This window comes from Hemitrygon akajei, chromosome 15 (genome assembly GCF_048418815.1).
Source record: "Hemitrygon akajei chromosome 15, sHemAka1.3, whole genome shotgun sequence".
In the NCBI taxonomy this organism is placed as follows: domain Eukaryota; kingdom Metazoa; phylum Chordata; class Chondrichthyes; order Myliobatiformes; family Dasyatidae; genus Hemitrygon; species Hemitrygon akajei.
This window is the reverse complement of record NC_133138.1, coordinates 54,449,741-54,474,368: the sequence shown is the minus strand read 5'-3', so window position 1 is coordinate 54,474,368 and position 24,628 is coordinate 54,449,741. Positions and strand designations below refer to the sequence as shown.

Here is a 24,628-nt window from a genome sequence, read left to right as displayed (position 1 = left end):
GACTGGGGTGTGGGTCACTCTGCTTAGCAGGTGAGACTTATGTCGGTTAAACAATCTCAGGTGCTGGGCCTTGTCCGTGGTTGTTTAGGATCGACTCTGAGACTGCAGTAAGTAGTTCTGCCAACTATGGCCATCTTTATTTTCTAACAATTAACTCTGCTGTCCTCAGCTGATCCATGTGTCATCTCCTGATGACATCAAACGCAATCCCCACTGTGTAGGAGAGGTCCAGTTCTGTCCTTAATCTTTCCAAGTACCCATTTTTGTTAATCACTGTAGTGCCTCACCAGGACTACTTGTCCAGGAGTGAAATGTAGAACTCCTTGTATGAGGAGCCCTCAGTTTGTCTCAGCTGTTTGTTTTGTATACTCCTTCTGAGATTAGGTTTGAGGAGATCCACGTGTGAGCAGAAGAGACGGCCCAGGAACAGCATAGCTGACGAGTTGTTGGTTGTAGAGTGTGCTGCATTGTGATATACAAAGAGAGAATTGGCAAGCTTCTAATTCAATGTAGAGTGTTCTGCCGATACTGCTCACAGTGCATTCTTTAGACTGTGGACAAATCTTTCTGCCAAGCCACTTCTAATTGAGTGGTGCAGTGCAGATGTAATTTGTCTTATTCCATTCATTTTCAAAAATAACTGAAACAGCTTCACAACAAACTATGGTCCATTGTCACTGACTAAATGCTCAGGAACACCAGTCCTAGAGAAGAGGCTTCTCCACACGTCAACCATGTGTGAGTCTGTATTAAAGGCTATTGGGAACACTTCTGGCCAGTTTGTAGCTACATCCATTATTACCAAGAAATTTGTGCCCTTGAATTGTCTGGCAAAATCCACATGGATCCTTTGCCAGGGCAATGCAGGCCATTCCCAGGGATGGAGAGGTGCTGTGCATGGCATCTTCTGGACGTGTTGCCATCCCAAAGGGTGTACGGCAAGCTGCTTGATCTTCTGATCTATCCTGGGTCGCCAGACAAAGATTCGAGACAATGCTTTCATTTTGACTGTGCCTAGATAACCGGCATATAGCTCCTCCAACACTTTAGCTCTCAGCTTGGATGGTACAACTCTCAATCACCACATAAGGAATTCCATGATGGGGGCAAGTTCATCCTGGCACTGGGAAAAATGGAGGAACTGGGATTTCTGCTTCAAATTCCAAACATTTTGGGTTACCATATGGACCTGAGACAGTGTGGGGTCTCCTCTGCTTTCCCTTTCAAACATCTCTGCTGTTTTCATTAGGAAGAAAGACTTTTTCATTAGGAAGAAAATGTTCAGAGGAGTGTCCTCTTTAGCAAATTTTCTGGTACTTCCTTTTCCAAGAATATCAGCATTTGCATGATTAAATGTCCTCTTGAATTTGGATGTGTAATTGTGTCCTCCAAGAAACAGAACCTAGCTTTGCATTTGTGCTGCTGTTCTTGGTACAACATACTTCTACAGATTGAAAATTGAGAAAATTGGTTGATAATTAGTAATGAGGGTAAACTCTCTTCCACACAGGTACTAGTTAAAACATTTTACTCCACAAACTAGACTCAAATCCTCTCTGTCAATTTGTCTATATTTTTTTCTGTAGCGATAAGGGAACATGATGCAAATGTTATCACTTCCATGATACGTAACATGACTGAACCTGTATCACAGGCGCCACACAACTGTGACATGTCCTTTGGCCTTGGGGCATCCATTACTGCTTGAATTTTTCTCAGCACACTTGTGTAAACTTTTGTATCAATGAAATAACCACAGCAAGTGATGCTTGGTTTAAAGAATTCACACTCATCATGTCATATGCTGAGCCCATAATCTTCTAATATTTTTTAAACTGTCTTGAGATTTTATAGATGCTCCTTGTCATCCTTACCATTAACAATAATGTCATCTAGGTAACACTGAGTGCCTGGGCAGCCTTACAGCATCTGGTCCATAGCTTTCTGCCAGAGTGCAGATGTAGATACTACTCCAAAAGTAAGCCTATTTTAGCAATAAAACCCTTTGTGAATGTTTATGTTGAGAAAACCTTGGACTCTTCCATCTCTATCGATAGGTGGTGCTGGTTGTCTGTCATGTCCAACAATGATAGGAAACCTGGATGGGAGCATACTTAAGATGGAAAGGCCATTGCACTTGGCAGTTCCACTCTCTTGACCTTTAAAGCCCAAATCCTTCTTCTACAAACAAGCATCACAAACTGGGATCTTTCTTGGTTGCAAGGGATGACCGTGACATTTTCTATGCCTTGTCATGCCCTTCATTCTGCATGGAGCGTTACTATGCCACCTTCCTGGCCATTGGATCTCACCCAAGATATCATCTGTCTAGTCCACCTCAACTTACTTTGCACACCGGGACAAGCATGTCCCTAACTCATTGGGTATGACGTCACTGGCTATCCATGTATAGGCAGGGCTCATCAAAGTACGCTTTGCTGAAGTGTTTCCCTGCAAAATGGTTTGCAAAGTTATCTTCTATCCTGGGTCGAGAGTGCTGATACACTTTCAATACTGGGTTGATGATGATCTTACAATCACCACAGATACTGACAGACCCATCCTCTTTGATTACTATGAACACTGGTGTTGTCACTAATGCCCTTCCCTTGGACAACATTGGTGGCGTGGAGAGGAGAGACTTGCAGCTTGGGCAACTGCCGGTCTTCCATAAAAAAAACCTTGCCCAGGCTTGCGCCCTGGAGACTTTCCAAGGTGCAAATCCATGGTCTATCGAGACTAACGGGGGCCTACACAAGTGTTGTTAATGAGCTCCATTCAACCTTGGAAGGAATTCCTTCAGCCTCCATGTGATCTAGCTCACTAGCTACTTTATTGCAAATGATATAAAGAATCAAACAGGCTTGTAAAACTTGAGTGTGGTATTTTTATTTGACGTGATTTTACCCTTGATATGTTTGAGTTTTGCAATGCCATCCTTGAACACTGCTGTGGCATTATCTCCTGCCTTCCTTAATTCACTTTCCATTGACTCTATTGCAGGGAATGTGGCATTCAAATGGGGGATGCATCTCTAATCAAGCTGTGATTGCCTCAGCCAGTCACGGCCCCACAATACTGGCCCTCCTGTTTCTGCCACATACAAGCCCAATGTGCCTTGCTGGTTGCTGTATTTCACTGTTCAAACTCATTTTCTGGAATGACGGAAAACACCTGAGCCAGTGTACAATTCCAGTTTAATTAATTTGCTGTTCACTTCTGGTGCAAGCCATATTGCTTGTCTAGAGAGATGGATGGATGTTTTATTGATCCCAAAGGAAATTGCAGTGGCACAGTAGCATTACAAGTGCATAGATATACAAATATTAGAATAGAAGTATGAAAGAATAAAAAATAAGTTACCAAAAACAGTCAAGCAGGAGGTGGCCATCATTTCCCCGGCTATAGATTGACTCATTAAAGAGCCTAATGGCCGAGGGTAAGAAAGACCTCGTATAACCCTCTTGGGAGCAGCACAGTTGTCTTAATCTATTCCTAAAACTGTTCCTTTATTGAGCCAAGGTGTCATGTAGAGGATGAGAATTGCTCAGAATTGCCAGGATTTTCTGTAGGGTCCTTTGTTCTACCAAAGCCTCCAGTGTGTCCAGTGTGACTCCTATAATAGAGCAAGCCTTTATAATCAGTTTATTGAGCATTTTGGAATAAAAACATAAGAACATAAGGAATAAGAGCAGGAGTAGGAAATCTGGCCCATTGAGCCTGCTCCACCATTCAATTATATTATGGCTGATCGAGCCATGGACTCATCTCCACCTACCTGCCTTTTCCCCATTACCCTTAATTCCCCTACTATGCAAGAATCTATCCAACCTTGTCTTAAATATATTTACGGAGGTAGCCTCCACTGCTTCATTTGGCAGAGAATTTCACAGATTCAACACTCTCTGGGAAAAGCAGTTCCTCCACATCTCCATCGTACATCTACTCCCCCAAATCTTGAGGCTATGTCCCCTAGTTCTAGTCTCATCTATCAGTGGAAATAACTTTCCTGCCTCTATCTTATCTATCTCTTTCGTAATTATATATGTTTCTATAAGATCTCCTCTCATTTGTCTGAATTCCAGCGAGTACAGTCCCAGGCAACTCAATTCCTCCTCAACAACGCACACAAAATGTTGGTGGAACACAGCAGGCCAGGCAGCATCTATAGGGAGAAGCGCTGTCGACGTTATGGGCCGAGACCCAAATGCTGCCTGGCCTGCTGTGTTCCACCAGCATTTTGTGTGTGTTGTTTGAATTTCCAGCATCTGAAGATTTCCTCGTGTTTGCTCAATTCCTCCTCATAGTCCAACCCCCTCATCTCTGGAATCAACCTGGTGAACCTCTTCTGCACTGTCTCCAAAGCCAGTATATCCTTCCTCATGTAAGGAAACCAGAACTGCACACAATACTCCAGGTGTTACAGTTACAGCATAACCTCCCTGCTCTTAAAATCAATCCCTCTAGCAATGAAGGCCATTTGCCTTCTTGATAGCCTGCTGCACCTGCAAACCAACCTTTTGTGATTCATGCACAAGCACTCCCAAGTCTCTTTGCACAGCAGCATGCTGCAATTGTTTACCATTTGAAAAATACTGTGCTCTTCCATTTTTCCTTCCAAAGTGGATGACCTCGCATTTACTAACATTGTATTCCATCTGCCCACTCACTTAACATAGCTATATTTCACTGCAGACTCTCTGTAACTTCTGAAAAATTTGCTTTTCCACTCAATTTGGTATCATCAGCTAACTTAGATACACTACATTTGGTTCCCTCTTCCAGATCGTTAATGTATATCGTGAACAGTTGCAGACCCAGCACCGACTCCTGTGGCATATCAGTCACCACTGATTACTGACCAGAGTAACACCAGAGTCCCAACTCTCTGCCTTCTATTAGTCAACCAGTCTTCTATCCATTTTAATACATACAAACTATGCATCCTTATCATATGGATAAGTTGTTTATGTGGCACCTTATTGAACACATTCTGGAAATCCAAACGTTCATCTGTTCCCCTCTATACACTGTGCTTATTATATCCTCTAGCTATGTTGTTGCCATTGTCCCAGCACACCACCACATAGAATGTTGAAATGGTGACAACAGACTGGTAGAACATGTGAAGGAGAGGCCTGCATATTGCAAAGGACCTCAGTCTCCCAGGAAGTAGAGGTGACTCTGGCCCTTCTTGTACACAGTCTCTGTGTTGGTGCTCCGCTCGTCTGTCATCCAGGTGCACCACCAAGTACCTGTAGGTCTTCACCACATCCACAACCTCACCATCAGCAGTAACAGGGAGCAATGCAGGCTTAGTCTTTCTGAAGTCCTTACCATCTACTTTGTCTTACTAATGTTCAGCTACAGAGGATTCAACTTCGACCATTTGACAAAGTCCTCCACCAGGGCCCTGTATTCATCCTCCCATCCTCCCTTTACAACTATTATTGATTCATCAGAGAATTTCTGCAGATGTCATAGCTCAACGTTGTATCTAACGTCCGAGGTATACAAGGTAACCAGGAAGGGAGCCATTACAGGCCCGTGTGGTGCCCCAGTGCTGCTTATAGCCATGTCTGACACACAACTGTAAAGCCAAACAACCTTTGGTCTGTCAGTCAGGTCTATTGTTAGTCTCCACGTTGTAAATCTCGAGGCTACCCAGTCACTCTCAGTATTATCATATTTTTCGTCAACAGCATGAAGATTAGTGGGTTTTTTTTAACTGCAGATTGACTCTATCTTTTTCTCTTCCCCACACAGTCCACTTATTTTGTCAGCCACGCATACTCTTTGTACATGTCCTACTTTGTTACATTTTCTGCAAGTTTCCCTTTTAACCCTGCATTGGTCTGCTGCATGTGAGCCTCTGCTGCAATTGTAACACATTTTGTTTGTCCAGGCTGGTTTCTGTTTAGATGCTGCAGTTTTGTTCATGCTCACTTTCAATCCTGACCACAACTCAATTGTGTCTCTGCCTGCTGTTTCCCTTGATACTGCTATTTCAACTGTTCTTTTAAATATGAGTTATGCTTCAGTTAGGAGCTGTTTTTGAATGCTTTTCTGTAACATTCCAAACACTAAGTGATTTTCTCAATGCATCATTGATCCCATCATGGAACTGACAATGCTCAGACAATTGCTTTAGATAATAAAGGTAGAGAATGAAATGCAGAAATTGTATGTAGTAAAATTGGAACAAGAAATGACTTAGACTTGGAAAAGATAGATGCTTAATGGGAAGTACATATTACAGACAAAAGAAGTGGAATACCAGTAGTAATAATTAGATACTGAGAAAGAAGCTGAGACAAATGCAGGAGAGCAAAGTAATATAATTCATTCGTGAGATTTCAATGTTGTATTTGGGATTATAAAATTCCTACTGCAAATTAATGCATTTTCCCCATTCATGATGACCAGCGACACGAAGACAGTCATAGTATTTTCAGTTTGATATTAACAACTTTAAATTTTAATTATAATACAGGGAATATCAGAATCATTAAAGTGGTCAGTTGACAGGTACATCATACCTGAGGTTAGTAATTTATATTGCAGTAATTTTAGTAAATTTGTTAACTGACTATTCAAAATTGAAATTATTTAATTTCACAGCACACTAAGCAATTAAAACATTGTAATTTTCTAATTAATAGGAACTTAAATAATGTAAAATCATGATCCCACTTTAGATTTGAAAATGTCATTACTGATCTTATTACCAATCATCCCAGTTCACACAAAATACTCCAATTCAACATGACTAGAATAAACGTCATACCATTGATTCTACTGCAGTCTATTTTTTTCTCTCTCTTGGGACCCAGGTTTCGAAAGGAAAGGTCACCATTTGAATGCACAGTCCTAATTGCCTTTGTGATGATGGTTTCAATGCACTGCCTATTGAAATACTGCAGTCATTTGGGGAGAAACCACTCCCCATTGTCGTTGGGTAGCGTTTTCTAGGATGGTGACCCAGTAATAATAACAAAATAGTCACATATTTCCAAGTCAGTATAGTTTGTGACTTGGAGAGTTGGTCATCATGCCATGAATCTGCTGCGCATACTTTCACGTAGTTGAAGTTGTGGGTTAGGAAGGTACTGCTAAAGACACCTTGGCAAGCTGCTGCCATGGTGTACTAGTGGCAAAGAAAGTGAATTAATGCTGCATTATTGTTTGGTCTTAATCGACAAACTTAAATAGTATAATTCCAAGGAAAATTTAAATCTATTTCTCGAAGTGCTTGAAGCCCAGACTTGCATCTATTTAAACTGCATCAGTTACATTGCACACTGTGTTATTGCGGCTACATCAATTTCCCATTTCTACACGCAAAAGTGTGCATGTACAGCTTTGAAAGGTATGCCTTTGATTGTCTTTGTGCTAATATCTTTCCCCAGAGTCAGTGGACAGACTGTGCTGACAGCTTGTATGATACAACCAGGTTGCTGGCAGCCTGTCATTTGCATAGTGGGCTACAGTAGCCTTGGCATCAGAGTGATGGCAGAAAGCCAATAGTTTTGGTGATCTTGGTTGTCTCTGACAGAAGCAATATTGCTATATTTATATTGAGTTTATTGTGAACAGAACAGCAACAGTGCTACGGAAATAAATTCCTGTGTGGAATAAAACTCTGATAATACAGAACTCCCGGGATTTTTGTTGTGTCAGCTGGCAGACTTTCTGGACTGTTGGACTTTATTCCGAACAATACCCAAACATATATTTAATTCACTTAATTTTAAATGATACACCATAGAATAGTACATTTCCCAGTGAGCCCAGTAAGTTTAAAGGGAATGAGGAAAATGGGGTACCTTACGTTTAAAAGGAGAATGGGAGATGGGCCGAGAGAAGGTCTAGAAAACAAGTTTCAGATGTATTTACAGGGAGTGCTGGAACTGAGGCTCTATTGAGTATTAAGGGGTTGAAGGAGATTTTGTGAGCAAGATTTCAATACATCAGGAGTTCTGAACATTAGTGGATTGATAGAAATTTAATGTAAATTGAATTTTGGAGAGATTAGTGCTGCCATTATTCCATTGAACAGGAGTTCCCAACCTTTTTTATGTCATAGATTTCTAGCATTAACTGAAGGCCCAAGTTGGGAACTTCTGTCATGGAATATTTTTTGAACATATCTCTTGCAAAATGGGAAATCATCCTATACAATGCTGATAAAATTATTAATGCAGGATCTCTGCCTTGTATACCACTGTGACATCACTGGCAATGAGACCTACAACAACCCTTGTTCGGAAGAGAAACCACTGTACTATGACCTGTGACTTCCATACTTACAGTTCTTTTCATAAAATTCTGTCAATTAATTTGATGCTCAGCAAAATATCAAGAAGTGATATACTGATCTAAGAGTTAGGCCACATAACACTTGTAGTTACAGTGCTACACATAAGAAAATAGATATTTTATCTCCAGATTAAGGCATGGGTTGAAATAATTTTCAGATAGATTCAAGTTATGCTCCAATTCCATTTATGATCCCTCTACCTCTGATCCCTTTTGGCATGAACTGACTTCTCTTGTCACCAAATTTCAATTTGTAATCCGTTTTTGACCCTCAGGTCTCAATTCATAGCTCCGCTTTACCCTTGGATCCTGATTCTGAACTCTTCTCAAGCCCTGCAATCTGATTACCGGAAACTCCGCCACTGGACCTCTCTTTGTACTTTTGGCTCTGAACTTCTAAGCCATGAGCTAATGACCTAATTAGTCATTGTTACAGAATGCAATAACAAATTAATAGTTAGTGCTTCAGAAGTTCTAGGCCATTTATCATTACTGCCAATATTATGATGATCATATTATGCACTATACGAGGGCTCTCTAACTATATTCTGTTGCAGAACTTCTCAAATAGAAGGCTCCATCAATATTACTCTTTTCCATCTGAGCCCATGTGAAGAGAAGGGGTTTCATTAAAGTGGCAAATTTTAGCAGAATCCTATTCAGCATTTAAACATCTCCTGAATCAGCAGGTAGTTTCTCACTTTCTGTTAATCCACCTGAAGTGAAAGCAGCCTGCAATGAACATTCCTCATTGACCAAGCATATTCTCCTCAACCTTGACAATTGATTATTTTTTTTGCCGTAGTTATAGAATCGAGCTGCAGATGCAGACTAGTGCAAGTAGCGGCTCATTAAGGTTCATAATGTAAACATCTGTAATCCTCAGATAACATTCTTCAACTCATCAAAACCTAACATATTAGCCCCATTCCCCTTGTCGAAGACAATGATTACTGCATGTTCAACAAATATACAATACAAAGACACCTAATAAAAGTGAGGAGGCCAATTTGGAATGAACTCGATTAAGACTTGGATACAGTATGTATCAAAATGATACAACTACTAAAACACATAAAGCCAAAGAGTCCGCAATATCATAAAATAAACCATATATTCAAGAGTATTTTAACTCTTGCTTAATCTTCATTTGAGAGTTTAATATTGAGCATTACATACTGCTCTAAACGGTGGTACATGTGTCCTTTATTTATTTATAAGTCATGAGAGTAATTGCCTTTGCAAAGATGGTAGTTTCCTGTTCCAGGGGAAAGCTGAATTTGAAAGTACATCTAAACATTTCTAGAATTTAGATCCAGAATTGAAGATGCTGCATTTCCAAGTCAGGAGACTCTGTGACTTGGTTAAAACATTGTAGATTGCATTCCAAACTGCCTCTCGTTTTGCGTGCATGTCACAGATTTGACAGGTGATGTTGGAGGTGAACAGTGCAGTCAGTGGATAGTTCACAATGTAGCTATGAACAATTAGTTATTTATAATAGGAATTAATATTTGTGATGGTGTATGAGGTGGCAGTCGTGTAATTAGCTTTGTTCTGGATGGTGTTACTGACATTTCTTTGGAGAGTGGCTGGGTCTCCCTGAGACAAGCAGAAGCTTTGTTAGAGTATGACTTGGATAGGATCCCAAGGTAATTTTTATAATCTACCAGCTGGAACGAACAACATAGCTGATAGAATCGGTGTAGCCTCCTGAGAAATCGCTACAGTATGTTAGGATATTTGTTGCCTCCGTAAAATATTTTTTGCAGGTGTCAAAAACATTAATTAGTAAGTTTGTGGATAAAACATAGTGAGAGGCTACAGAACCTTTTCACTTAGTTTATTAGATTAGGGCAGGGTACTAGCAGGGCGAATGATCCTGATCAGTCTAAGGTGATGTATTTTGGGAGGACTCATGAAGATAGTGTGAGGGTCTAAAGATAGCGTGAGGGTCTAAAGATGCCTGCAGATGTCAGCACAGCTAGATAAGGAGGTGAAGTAGATATGAGAAATGCAATCAGTAGCCATTTTATTAGGTACATCTGTACACCTGCTTATTAATGCAAATATCTAATCAGCCAATCATGTGGCAGCAACTCAATGCATAAGCACATACAGACATTGTCAAGAGGTTCAGTTGTTGTTCACACCATATATCAGAATGTGGAAGAAGTGTGATCTGAGTGTCTTTGACTGTGGAATGATTGATGATGCCAGATGGAGTAATTTTTAAGTCTCAGAAATTGCTGATCGCCTAAGATTTTCACACACAACAGTCTTTACTGCAGGAGTTCCTAACCTGGTTCAGGGGTTCCTATCCTCGGTTGATGGTAGGGGTTCATGGCATAAAAAAAGGTTGTGAACCCCTGCTCTGGTATCTACAGAGAATGGAATGTAAAACAGAAACCATCGAGTCAGTGGCAGTTCTATGGGTGAAATCGGATTGTGAATAAGGAAGGTTAGAGGAGAATGGCCAGACTTGTTCAAGCTGACTGGAAGTCAAATAACCAAATGGTCACATATTACAACAGTGATGTGCATAAGAGCATTTCTGAATGTACAACACAACAAACCTTGAAATGGCTGGGCTACAGCAGAAGGGGACCATGAACATACACTCAGATGCCCCTTTATTAGGTGCAGGATGTACCTAACATAGCAGCCACTGAATGTATCTTCTCTTATTAAAGAAAATTTAAAATATATTTATTAAAGATTGTATTAATGAATTTAAAGAATTTGTTAATTTATTAAAGAGATCTTATTAAATGGATGGAATATAAGAGCTGGGAGGCTATTGGTTAGGCCTTAGCTGGTAAAGTTCTGGTTGTCATTCGAGACAAAGAACGTGATTTTTCATTGGAATGGGTAGAAGATCCTGGAATGAAGCAACTTAGAACATAGAACAGTTTTACTTAGTTAAAAGACGAGTGTAAATAGATTGGATTTTTAAATTCCTTGGAGTGGAGAGTAAGGGGAGATATAGTAGAGGTATAGACTGTTATGAGAGCCAGAATTCAAGTAGATATAAATAGAGCTATCTAAATCTAAAAAGCATTGCATAGCTTTAGTATAAGGCATAAGATATCTACAGTAGATTGGAAAAAGAGGGTTTTTTTTCCTACAGAGTGGTTAGAATCTGGAACATACTGCCAGAATACTTAACAAGTATCTAGGTGAGTACATGGACAAATTGAGTAACAAAATAAGTATTTAAATGAAATACTAAAAAAATTAGAACACTACCAATACAACTAGAGTACTATAAAATAGTGTATTTCTTCCTAATATTAATTGAAGGAGGAATTCATCCAGAGTAGCTGCCATGGCCCTTTGACTGACTGTTAATGAACAAAATCAACATAAACACCTAGTACAGATAATGGAGTGGCTTCATACAATCCTTTCGGATATTGCATCCTCCAAATCTTCATTTTCATTGTAACATTTAAGATGTTCAACAATACCTTTAAATTCTAAGTAACTTGTTCAAGTAGTAAAATTATTTCAGTTTTTACTACTGGCCATATCAGGTATCCACAAAATTAACTGCTTGAAACCGCAGTTAGCAAAACAGTTCTGAAATGTCTTACTGCTTATTTCCTGCCAACTGTCAGAGACAGAAACCACTACATTTTGAGCATAAGCACACACAACTGACACTATTCATTTAGAGAGATACAATGCAGAATAGGCCCTTCTGGCACTTTGAGCCATGCCACCTGGTTGAATCACAGAACAACTTACAATGACAAATTAACCTACTAACCGGTACATCTATGGACTGTGGGAGGATTGCATTGCGCTAACTGCTACCATGGCGCCAGGTTAAAAACTGTTTGCTGTAAGCAGTGTTGTGTCTAACTGCCACAAAAGGGCACACGACCGATGCTAGTTAGAAGCTGTTCCGCAACATTCTCCTCTCACAATTAAGCAGCAGAGTGTCCCGAATGTTTCTTAATGTTGTTATAGCTAGGGGTGATAATAGAGCAAGCTCCATTAAGTGTTCCCAATGTGTGCGCCTCAAACAGCCTCTGACAACCAAGTCTAGCTCCTGGCCTTCATGTGTGGCTTAGCTACTAAACCTGGTAGAACTACTTCTACAGGCAAAGCAGGTTATTGGTGCCTTAAATCCAGTCACTTTGGGCAGATGGGGCTCGTCAGCCCATCTAGGAGAAGGAAAACTCTGATCTCAACCTCCATTGCTTTGTGGTTATTCCCACTCATGGGGAAGGCTTCGGGAACAAACTCTGAGGAAGAAAATCCAGAGCTGAAGTCCCTAAGGCAGTCCTACATTAACTTCAATGCTGACAGGCAATTCCCACAACAGTTATAGAATCAAACTGCATCGATCTCTGCCCTTCCTTTGGGTTCAGCAGATGCATAGAGAGGGGGAGCTTGCTATCTGGGCAACAGCTTACTCTCCATATCGTATTGCCCAGGCTTATGTATCTAGACAGCCAAGACACAATATCTATGGTCAACTCTGACCAGTGGAGGCCTCAACCAACTCAACCAAAGTGTCTGAAATAAACGAAGGGAATACCATCTATTTTCTTGATTAGTTTTTGTTTTTTAAGATGTGTCTGAAATAGCGGCTGTCCTTATTAACTGATGGCCCAATTATCTGGAACTTGTTTTAGAAACACATCAAAGACTATGGACCAAGTGTCAATAAATGTGATTATAATAGGTGGATGATTAATGACTGGAATTAACCTGGTGGGCCAAAGGCTTGTTTTTGTGTTGACTGACTCTGCAAACTTGTGATTCTATCACTAACAGCTGTATAGTCTGCCTTGTGAATCTCTTCATGGTCAGTCAAAATTTTCCCACCTTTGCTAAGTGCTCCCAGTGTTCCAGACAATATTTCCGGGAACTTCATCCCCTCCGTATAACAAAGTATTTTGATGAGCATTCGGTCCATGACAACAGCTGAGAAGAGTTCCTTTATCTCAACTGCCATTTTTATTGTGATAAGCACAATAGCAGTCAGAGCGCGCCAGCTCCATCAGTTGTGCCATGTTTCAAGTTTGATTTGCTCAGGCAAGCTCCAGGCAGCCGGTACCATTGTATCTGGGGAGCTTCAGGGTGGACCTTGTGCTGTTAATTGCAAGGCCCTGTTGGTCCTTCTTTTCCTCTGGCAGCGTTGGTGGCACCTGCTTTGATGTCTGTCCTCCTACGGCAGCAGCATTTTGAGTTCCCTGGTGTGGTCGGCGAGTGACGCATTCGCGGGTACAGCGGGTAGGAGACTCTAGGTACGCTCGCCCCATTGGGGTTTCCTGGGAAGGAATGATACTCAGTTCCCAGCTTCTCCCTCTGGGGCAGTGTCCCGTCTTTGGGAGCCCAGTCCCGGGGTGCAGGGGAAGGCATACCACTTGGTCACTCAGCTTATTCCCCAGGTCTTAAGGCATTCTTAGCTCTTTAATTTCGCTGTCAATTTCTGTTCCCACTCCTGACACCGAGCATTCAGTCCATGATGACAGACAAGAAGAACTCATTTATCTCAACTGCTGTTTTTATTGAGGCAAGCACATTAACAGGCAGAATGCAACAGCTCAGTGACTCAGTCACATACAGATGGGGGTGGTGATTATTACACACCCCAGTTACAGTCAGGATGGCATGCAAACATTCAAGTGACTGACTGTATAATCTGAGCTAAAATAAATGAACTTGAACATCCCACCCTAATTCTTGAACACACACATCTAGAACATAGAACAAGAATACCAAATAGCCCTGGCTCCTAGGAATAATGGGGTGAGCAGCCGACCACACTCCTGATGCATCACAATACGTTAGTAACCTATATATGTGGATAAATAAATTTTAGCTAAAGCTTTATGCAGCATTATCTCCAGAAAGGTCTTGGTGAACCTAACAACTGACATCAAAATCCTTCATCTTACATTTCAGTGCACTTGGACATTTTCATTCACTTCTGTCTCCTGCACAACAAATATGCTGCAGCACTGTTCCCTTAAAGCTGTCCAGGTGTGCAGCCGCGCCGTAACTGAAATGCTCCCGCGCACATAGCCTTTGTTCCTGTGCAGCTGTACGTTCTAAATATTCATAGTATGCATATTACAAACAAAAACATTGGAAGCGCAGTGCAGTTTTCAGGCGGTGTAAGAACTTCCTGCTCAGAGCAATGGTTGGTCCTCGCAGCTGTAAAAAAATTAGAGGGAATGTTGAGCAGCAGTATCATTATTTGCAAGCTGACATTTGTGGAATCAGAAAAAAATACCCAAAAATCAAACAGAGAATAAGATCACTGGCATCTCCCAAAGGATGTAAGTGCCAAAAGTATTTCTGAGATTATTTTAATATAAAAAGTACTTTTAAAACCCTTTTTAAATATATAACACTGGACAACAATTTTTTTCAAAAGTGTTGCTTCCTCAGAATTTTTTGTTTGTTTGTGATAGACTGCTGGAAGATGATTAAATATTAAATACAAATATAATTACAGGCTACTTGGAATTTGGAGAAACAAAATATTAACTTTTATTGAATATAGTCTGTTTAATTGCATAATGGTGCTGATGCTTTGCAATAATTCAACTAAGTTAAAAATATTTTGTTAATGATTTTCATTTGTACTCGGTCTCTGGGGCTTCTTGCTTAAGTGCCCAACAATAATTCGCCAGCATTGGTGGATTCCAGTTGCCCTGGTATCTTTTCTCCATGACCGCAATGTCCTGGTGAAACCTTTCACCATGCTCGTCACTAACAGCACCAAGATTTGCAGGGAGGAAATCTAAATGGGAATGCAGAAAATGAATCTTTAGTAACAAGTTGCATTTCATGGTTTTATGTGCTTGAAGCATGCTTTCAACCAGCTGCATGTAGTTTGGTGCTCTGTAGATGCTGAGAAAAATTTCAACAATTTCCTTGAATGCCTTCAATGTGATTTTCTCTGGTCTCACTAGAAATTCTTCAGATTGCCTGTCATTGATGACCTGTTTGATTTGTGGACCAACAAAAATACTTTCCTTAATCTTGGCATCAGTTATTCTGGGAAGCATCTGACTCAAATATCAAAATCCTTCTTAGAAAATTTTGTGCCTGGTGATAGCAAATTCCATCCTTACAGTCCTGAACCCAATAATTATTACTAAAACCTGTCCTGCCATGCAGCAGCCACGCCACCTTAGCATGCCCAAGCATGCCTGGACAAGATAGGAAACTTTCCAGCTTACATTGTAGGCAACATTTTAATTGACTAGAATTATGAATTGAAATAATAAACATAAGTTTATTAAAAAATGGTGCGAGCTGGGGAAATTTCATGGTGATTTTCATGGTCAGTAGCCCAAAATTCATAAGATACATCTAAAGGTATTCAGGAAGCAAAATCTTTGTTGTCCAGTGTAATCAAAGGAGATGAGTGAGGATGGATTTTTTTACTGAGTGGTAGGTGCCTGAAATGCACTGCTACCAACAGTGGTAGTGACAAGTAACTTCGAGGAAGTTAGGAGGCTTTTAGAGAGGCACATGAATGCACAAGAAATTGAATGATATGGATGTTTCATAGGCAGAAGGGATTTATTTAGTTGGGCATTTGATAACTAATTCATTACTTTGGTACAACATCATGTCCAAAGTGCCTGTTCCTGCGCTGTACCATTGTTCTAATCAGATCAAACCAAGCGGGATACATTCAAAATCATGCTGATGTTTGATCAATTTGAGTGATTAACTTTTTAATTCAAATTAAATGGCACTTAGATTATTAATAATGAAAGCAAACAGCATGCTTGTATTTGAGTTAAATGACTTGGCATTTTCTATAACTATATTGTAAATAACTAGCTGCACAGTGTTTGCAACATGGAGAAGGAGAATCAGAACCTGCAAATGCTTAACCCGCCCACAGAATTTACCTGACATGTGGTAACTTGAAAGCCACTTAAGCTTGCACAATCTACGGTGTGGGAACTTTGCAAACAGGAAAATAAAGTTGTACTGCTGCTTATCCCACAACTAGGCAATACAAATGTAATTCACATTCAGTGAAAGGTGATATTCCCCTTTGGTGTTTTCAGTGGAAATGACTGATGTACCTGATAATTAACCAGCTTCAGATGTGCATCAGTTTATGTCCTTCCTTTCACAGTGAGCCTTTTGGAGCATCACAGGGAAACTAGTCTATGTTGTTCTGGGACTAACCATTGTGAATTCCAAATATTAGTCTAGCCTTTATGCATTTTATATAACTTTAAGTGTGGAATATAACTTAAAGCCCGTGAAAACTAAACCAGGAATCTGTCAATAGGTGTTCTTTAATAGTGGTACCTTCCATCATTTTTGCTGATGCTTGATAGTATATAATAAACAGCCTAGTGGAATTTGTGCTGATTTTTTTGTGAACAGCACATAACTGAGCAACTTCCCACATTATTGGTTAGATGCTAGTGTTGTAACTAAGTTGGATCAGCTTAGCTAGACGCATGGCTAATTCTGGGGCACAAATCTACAATACACATTTGATATATTTGTGAAGTCATGTAGCATTGCCCTATATAGTCACCTCAGCCATTTCATATGCAATGAATCAAATTATCTGCAGATTGACTGTTCTGATACTGGGATCTCAGGATGAAGGCAATGTCAAAGTTCAAAAAAGTTCAAAGTAAATTTATTATCAAAGTACATACAGTATATGTCACCATATACACTCTGAGATTTGTTTCCTTGTGTGCGTACTCAGTAAATCCAAGAAACATTATGGAATTAAAGACTACACCTAACAGGGTGGATTAACAACCAATGTGCAAAAGACAACAAACTGTGCAAACCCAAATGGAAATAAATGAATAATAATGATGATAGATAAATAAGCAATAAATATCAAGGACATGAGATGAAGAATCCTTGAAAGTCAGTTCATAGATTGTGGAAACAGTTTTGTGATGCAGCGACTGAAGTTATAGAAACATAGAAAACCTACAGCACAATACAGACCCTTTGGCCCACAAAGCTGTGCCAAACATGTCCCTACCTTAGAACTACCTGGGCTTTACCCATAGCCCTTCATCTTTCTAAGCTCCATGCAGCCATCCAGGAGTCTCATAAAAGACCCTATCATTTCCACCTCCACCACTGCTGCTGGCAGCCCATTCTACACACTCACTGCTCTATGCATAAAAACTTACCCCTGACATCTCCTCTGTACCTACTTCCAAGCACCTGAAAACTATGCCCTCTCATGCTAGCCATTTCAGCCCTAGGGAAAAGCCTCTGACTATCCACATGATCAATACCTCTCGTTATCTTGTACACTTCTATTAGGTCACCTCTCATCCTCCGTCACTCCAGCAAGAAAAAGCTGAGTTCACTCACCCTGTTCTCATAAGGCATGCTCCCCAATCCAGGCAACATCCTTGTAAATCTCCTCTGCACCCTTTCTTTGGTTTCCACGTCCTTCCTGTAGTGAGGCAACCAGAACTGAGCACAGTAATCCAAGTGGGGTCTGACCAGGGTCTTATATAGCTGCAACATTACCTCTCGGCTCTTAAACTCAATCCCACGGTTAATGAAGGCCAATGCACCGTATGCCTTCCTAATTACAGAGTCAACCTGCATAGCAGCTTTGAGTGTCCTACGGACTCAGGCCACAAGATCCCTCTGATCCTCCACACTGCCAAGAGTCTTACCATGCTAGATTCTGCCATCACATCTGACCAACCAAAATGAACCACCTCACACTTATCTGGGTTGAACTCTATCTGCCACTTCTCAGCCCAGTTTTGCGTCCTATCAATGTCCCGTTGTAACCTCTGACAGCACTCCACCCTATCCACAACAGGGATCCCAGAACAGATCCCGGAGGCACACAACTGGTCACTGGCCTCCATGCAGAATATGACCCACCTACAACCACGCTTAGCCTTCTGTGGGCAAGCCAGTTCTGGATCCACAAAGCAATGCCCCCTTGGATCCCATGCCTCCTTACTTTCTCAATAAGCCTTGCATAGGATACCTTATCAAATGCCTTTCTAAAATCCATATACACTACATCTACAGCTCTACCTTCATCAATGTGCTTAGTCACATCCTCAAAAAATTCAATCAGGCTCATAAGGCATGACCTGACTTTCACAAAACCATGCTGACTATTCCTAATCATATTATGCCTCTCCAAATGTTTGTGAATCCTGCCTCTCACGGGGTTGATGATGGATGCTGCTTTCGTGCAACAGTACTCTGTGTAGATGTACGCAATGGTGGGGATGACTTTATACATGACATTATCCACTAGGTTTTGCAGGATTTTCTATTCGAGGGTATTGGTGTTTCCAGACATGCCATAATGCTATCAGTCAATTTACTCTGCAGCACAAATCTATAAAAGTCTGTCAGAGTTTTGACACAATGCTGAATTTCTGCAGATTTCTAAGGAAGCAGAGGTGTTGCCATGCTTTCTTCATAATTGCACTTATGTGGTGGGCCCAGGACAGGTCCTCTGAAATCATAACACCAAGAAATGTAAATTTACTGACTCTCTCCACCTCTGATACCCCAATGAGGACTGGCTCATTGACCTCCTGTCTTGCTGACACTGACTAAAAAGTTGCTGTTGTGGTACCACTCAGACAGATTTTCAGTCTCCCCCCAATATGCTGATTGTTCATCACCTTTTATTTGGTCAATGAAAGCCTTGTTGTCAGCAAACTGAAACATGGCATTGGAGCTGTGCACAGCCACACAGTCATAAGTATAAAGAAAGTAGAGTAGGAGACTAAGCACACAGCTTTGTGTTGCACCTGTGCTGATGGAGATTGTAGAAGAGATGTTGCTGCCAATCTGAACTGACTGGGGTCTGCAAGTGAAAAGATCAAGGATCCAATTGCACAAGGATATTGAGGCCAAGATCTTGAAGCTTATTGATTATTATTGAGGAGATGATAGTATTGGATGTTGAGCTGTAATTGATAATGAGCATCCTGATGTATGCATCGTTGCTGTCCAGATGTTTCAGGATCGAGTGACAGGCCAATCAAATGGCATCTGTGGTGGACTTGTTGAGCTAGTAAGCAAATTGAAGTAGATCCAAGTCACCTCTCAGGAGTTGATATGTTTCATCACCAGCTTCCCAAGACATTTCATCACAGTGGATGTAAGTGCTACTGGAAAATAGTCATTGAGGAAATTTACCATGTTCTTCTTAGGCACCTGTATAATTGGTTATTCACACAATATTTCTGCCTAAAATATTTGCAAAATCCTTCTGACTTTTCTTGACCACTTCTTTGCTTGGCATCATCAACAATGAGGATGGGGACACACTTGGAAATTCATCCTCACAAAATTATCATCCACCACTAATCATTCTATATATGAATGATCTGCAGGACTTTGTTTTGATTCCTTAGTTTTGAGATCAATTAGCACTATTTTATGCTTCCTGGCTTTTTTGATTGGCATGTATTGTCCTGTGTTACGGTTTCACTCAGGTTGAAACCAGACTTTTTTGTACATCTTGTTCTACACACAAAAAGTCCAAAGAAGTAGGGAATGACCCCTTGTGTAGTATATTTAATATATCACTAATATTTGAGTAATATTGTAAATAAATTTTTTGATTATTGTTTACATAATTCATTATGAGCTATATGTAAGGCATACATGAATGACATGCATCATTATGTCACCACGTCGTATGTGAAGCTTCACTTAAAAAAAGGAAAAGAAAAGCTAAATAGACAAATATACCAGCTCCTGTGTCTCTCTTTTGATTAGTTTCTGGAATTACAAAACATAACAGTGACAACGAGGGTGTTTAAAACTAACCCGAAACGCCTAACTACCTATTGAAGTACAGCACATTTTTCTTCAGAAGGGGTAGAAAGACATTTCAGTTTAACAAAAAAAGGCAGAAAGTGAATGAAATTAACAATCAGTGAGCATAGCCATGAGTTCATAAATAGTGAGTACTGGAGAGTGAAAACAGGAGGGTCACCAGTATGGGAACATGCTTGGCTGGGACACCTACTACCTGACTGGAGCTTCATCCACCATTTACGTACCATATCCCCTGCGACAGAGTCAACTGAAACCGAATTAAGAAAGGCACAGGATGATGTCACAACAGTGTTCAAGATAAACTCAATTGGAAAACACAAACATATTCAAGGGTAAAATAGTATTGAAAGAAAGTGCATACCCAATTTTCACAAACCAGTCTGGTACCTTATACTGTCGGTGATATATTAGCCAGTTAGCTAGATCGCATAGAGGCTGAAGGAATTCTTTCCAAGTTTGACTGGAGCCCATGGACAACACCAGTGGCTCCAGTAGCCAAGAAGGATGCATCTGTCAGGATCTGTGATGATTTAAAGGTCACCATCAACCCAGTACTGAATTAGGTCAATACCCTCTGATCAAGATAGAGGATATCTTTGCAAATCTTTCTGGAGGGAAACCCTTCCGCAAAGTGGACTTAGCTGAGGCTACCGACAGATAGAGATGGAAGAAGAATCCAAAGTGTTTCTCACTGTAATCACTGAGAGAGAGCTTTATCACTATAATAGGATTATGTTGAACTAGCATCGACAGCTGCACTCTAGCAGAAAGCTGTGGACCAGGTGCTGCAAGGCTGCCCAGGCACTGTGTGTAACCTGGGTATCCGGTGAGAATGACAAGAAACATCTTCAAAATCTCAGGACAGTGTTAAACAGATTAGAAGATTATGGGCTGAGAGCATGATGTGATGAGTGTGAATTCTTTAATCTAAGCATCACTTACTATGGTCACATCACTGACGCACAAGAAAAATTCAAGCAGTGGCAAAGGATAGGGTGAGGTCGGACACCCAACTCACACATTATGATCTACATCGTCCAGTGAAGCTTGCCTGTGACACCTCACCTTATGGTTTAGTTGCAATCATACCACATGTTCTGAGTGATGCAGGTGAAGACCCCGTAGCCTTTGTATCACATTTCCACACCACTGCAGAGAAAAATTGAGTCTGGTTTGGGGTATAAAAATCTTCCACCAGTACCTATATGGGATAGATCTGACCTTCATTACTGATCATCAAACACTTGAGTACATTTTCAATCCACAGAAGGGTGTTTCACTAACAACAGCACGAATGCAGAGATGGGCTCTGTTTCTTGGAGGACACAATTACAAGGTCAAATTCCAAGAGGACAGCTGTTCATGGAAGTGCTGATGGGTTGTCCTGTTTACCCTTGGAAAAGGAAATACCTGGAAATTTTTCTCCTCTTGGCATATTCTCCCTATTGCAACTCTTAAGTCTCCCTATTATTGCATAAATGACCCAAAGGGAAACCAGAAAAGACCCCACACCCTCCTGAGTTTACATAGTGGCCCAAAGTGGATGGCATGTGCAGCAGAAATTCAGATTCCCTTATTTTTACTAGTGCTGGGATAAATGTGCCCTTGACAGGGTTGCCTTAAGTGGGGATTGACAGTTGTTGTACATCCAAGCTGAAAGCTAACATACTGGAGGAGCTACATGCTGGTCATCTAGGCATTGTCAAAATGAACGTGTTGGCTCAAACCTTTGTCTGGTGGCCTGGTATACAAACATTTGTAGATCAGCAGATCAAGCAGCTTCCCTTTGCACTATGTGGGATGTCAAAACCTCTAGAGGATGCCAAGAGCAGTGTCTCTCCATCTCTGGAAATGGCTTGCTTTGCCCTGGCAGAGGATTCATGTGGATGTTGCCAGACCATTCATGGACATAAATTTCTTCATAGTAGTGGATGCAGCTACAAAGTGGCCAGTAATGTTCCCAGTGGCCTCCACTACAGTCTCACGCTGTTGATGCTTTGAGAACACTGTTCTCAAGGACTAATGTTCCAGAACACTTAGCTAGTGACAATGGACACAGTTTGTTGTGGGACAGTTTCAGTCACTCCTGAAAATGAATGGAATAGGACATATTACAACTGCACCATACTGCCCTGCTACAAATGGTTTGGCAGACTGGTATCTCTAGAGTGTACAGACTGCACTGCAAGCAATGTCAGCAGAATACACCACACTCAATCAGAAGCTCGCCAATTTCCTCTTTGCATATGGCAATGTAACACACTCCACAACCAACAACTCACCCGCTGTGCTGTTCCTGAGTTGTCCTTTGGCTCACATTTGGATTTCATCAAACCCAGTCTCAGAAGGAGTGTGCAGGACAAGCAACTAAGAAAAATTAAGGGCTCCTCATACAAGGAGTTTTGATGTTTCACTTCTGGCAAACAGTCCTGCTGAGGGACTAGAGAAATGATCAGAACTGGGTTCTTGGAACAATTAAGAACAGAACTGGAGCACTCCCCTACACAGTGGAGATTGTGCCTGATGTCATCATCTGGAGATGACAGATCGATCAATTTGGGAAAGCAGTCAATTATTAGAGAAGAAAAGTGCCCAGAACTGTCAGAACCACTTCCTGTAGTCCAAGAGTCAACTCCTACAACCACCACAAAGGAGGCCACAGTACCTGAGATTGTTTCACAACCTCAAGCCTCACCTGCCAAACAGAGTGATTCCAACCCCACCTCACACTGCTGTATTCAGGAAAGACATTATCCCCAAGATTAAGAAATCCTCCAAGAAAATCTAAGTACACAGGTATCCCAGCTCCTGTGTTTTTCTTTTGATTAGTCTCTGGAGTTACACAACGTAACACCTTGGCTTGGTGTAATGGTAGAGAAAAAAACATCTGATGCATGATATTGCAGATCTTGTTTCCAGAACTTCAACTTATAATTTGTTTCAGCCTGGGGGAGGCCAAAAGAAGATGTGGGATAAGTAGTAGTGCTGCTGCCTCAACATCTGCAGTGTCCCAGATTCACTTATAACCTCCAAAGTTGTCTTTGTGGAGTTTACATGTTCTCTTTCTGGCAGAATGGGTTTCCACCAGATAGTCTTGTTTCTTCTCATATTGGAAAAACGTGCAGGTTGGTAGTTAAATTGGTTGCATAGATGTGTGATATAATCTTGGGGAATGTGGGGAAAATAAACTGGGTTAATGTAAATCAGTGCCTGTTGTTCAGCATGCATTTCATCAGCAGAAGACTCTGTTTCCGCACTGTGTAGATCTATCTTGAAGAGGCAAACAGAAGCTTCCACCTGAGAAGAAGGCCGATAGAATTTTTGTACCTTTTCAATCCACAGCTTTCACCTGCAGCAGATATGGCAAAGAGTGCCATGCCGGAGAATGACTCGATTTCTGAGTCACACTTGCTGATGTTCAAAGAATTGACCATCAAGATCAAAACATAATTCAAAGTTTACATCCCTTCTACCATTAACCAAGGGGTCTGTGAATCCCAGGTTGGGAACCCCTGTTCTAACTGAATGAAGGCTGTCTTATATTTTTTAGTTGCTGCTGAAAGGGCTGTTTCTAGCATGTCTCTTCCATTCACGAATGGGACCGTGTACAAAACAAAATTTACAAAATTAGCTGAAAACAAAGAATGTATTAGATGCAGGACAGAGAAGAGTCATTGAGCAAATGTCCTCATCTATGCCAACCTTTGATGTAAAGATTAAATCCATGAATTTGTTAATGTAATTTGGATGAGAATGAATGGACGTCAGTAGTTACAATATTTAGAAGTGTTTTCTGAGATTTGATTGCATATGACTTGTTTAATTTAACCAGTAGAAATGCCTGGATATTAAATCCACATTTCAGAAAGATTAATGTTAGATTTTTTAAAATATTAGTTGCTTTTTAATAATAATAAAAATCTTATGAACATTGAAAGGGTAACTTTATTTTTTGTTGGAATTTGTTTCATCACAGTGGAAATGGAATTAATGGTGTTTTTTGTTTTTGGATTGGAGATCTGCGGAAGAATTTTGAGCAAGAGCCAATAGGGAAAGAGGTTCCATTGGATCAAGAAGTCTTGCTTCATTGTCGTCCCCCAGAGGGTATTCCATCTGCAAAGGTAAGAAATAGCGCTGCTTGGGAATCCAACAGAAACCACCAGACAGCTAGCTCGAAACCTGCAACATGCAAAATAATTTAACATTTACCCTAAGTTATGTGTAAAGCAATAACTTCTTAGGGCAAATCTAAACATGGCATGTGCACTAAAAATCTGAACAAATTGAAATAAATATTAAAAATATCTGATATACCCATATTATATTAACCATCTGATAAGTGGTGTGTTATATTCATGTTCATGTAATTATGCACCCAATAATTTGTGTTTAGAGCAAATAAGTTCAACAGTTCAATAGTTCCATTTAATATCAGAGAATCTATACAAAAAGCAAACTGTAATTCTTGTTCTTTGTAGACATCCACAAAATCAGA

The 24,628-nt window shown here is 40.6% G+C and overlaps 1 protein-coding gene across 5 annotated transcripts in view; it reads left to right on the top strand.

Moving 5' to 3' along the window:
- The window catches only part of unc5a (unc-5 netrin receptor A), a 607,644-nt gene that overhangs the window by 402,124 nt on the left and 180,892 nt on the right, over window positions 1-24,628 (top strand). For all 5 annotated transcript variants that reach the window (XM_073067589.1, XM_073067590.1, XM_073067588.1 and 2 more), the window contains one exon: window positions 24,151-24,254. In XM_073067589.1, coding sequence (XP_072923690.1) covers window positions 24,151-24,254 — 104 coding nt within the window. The remainder of the gene's footprint in view (window positions 1-24,150; window positions 24,255-24,628) is intronic.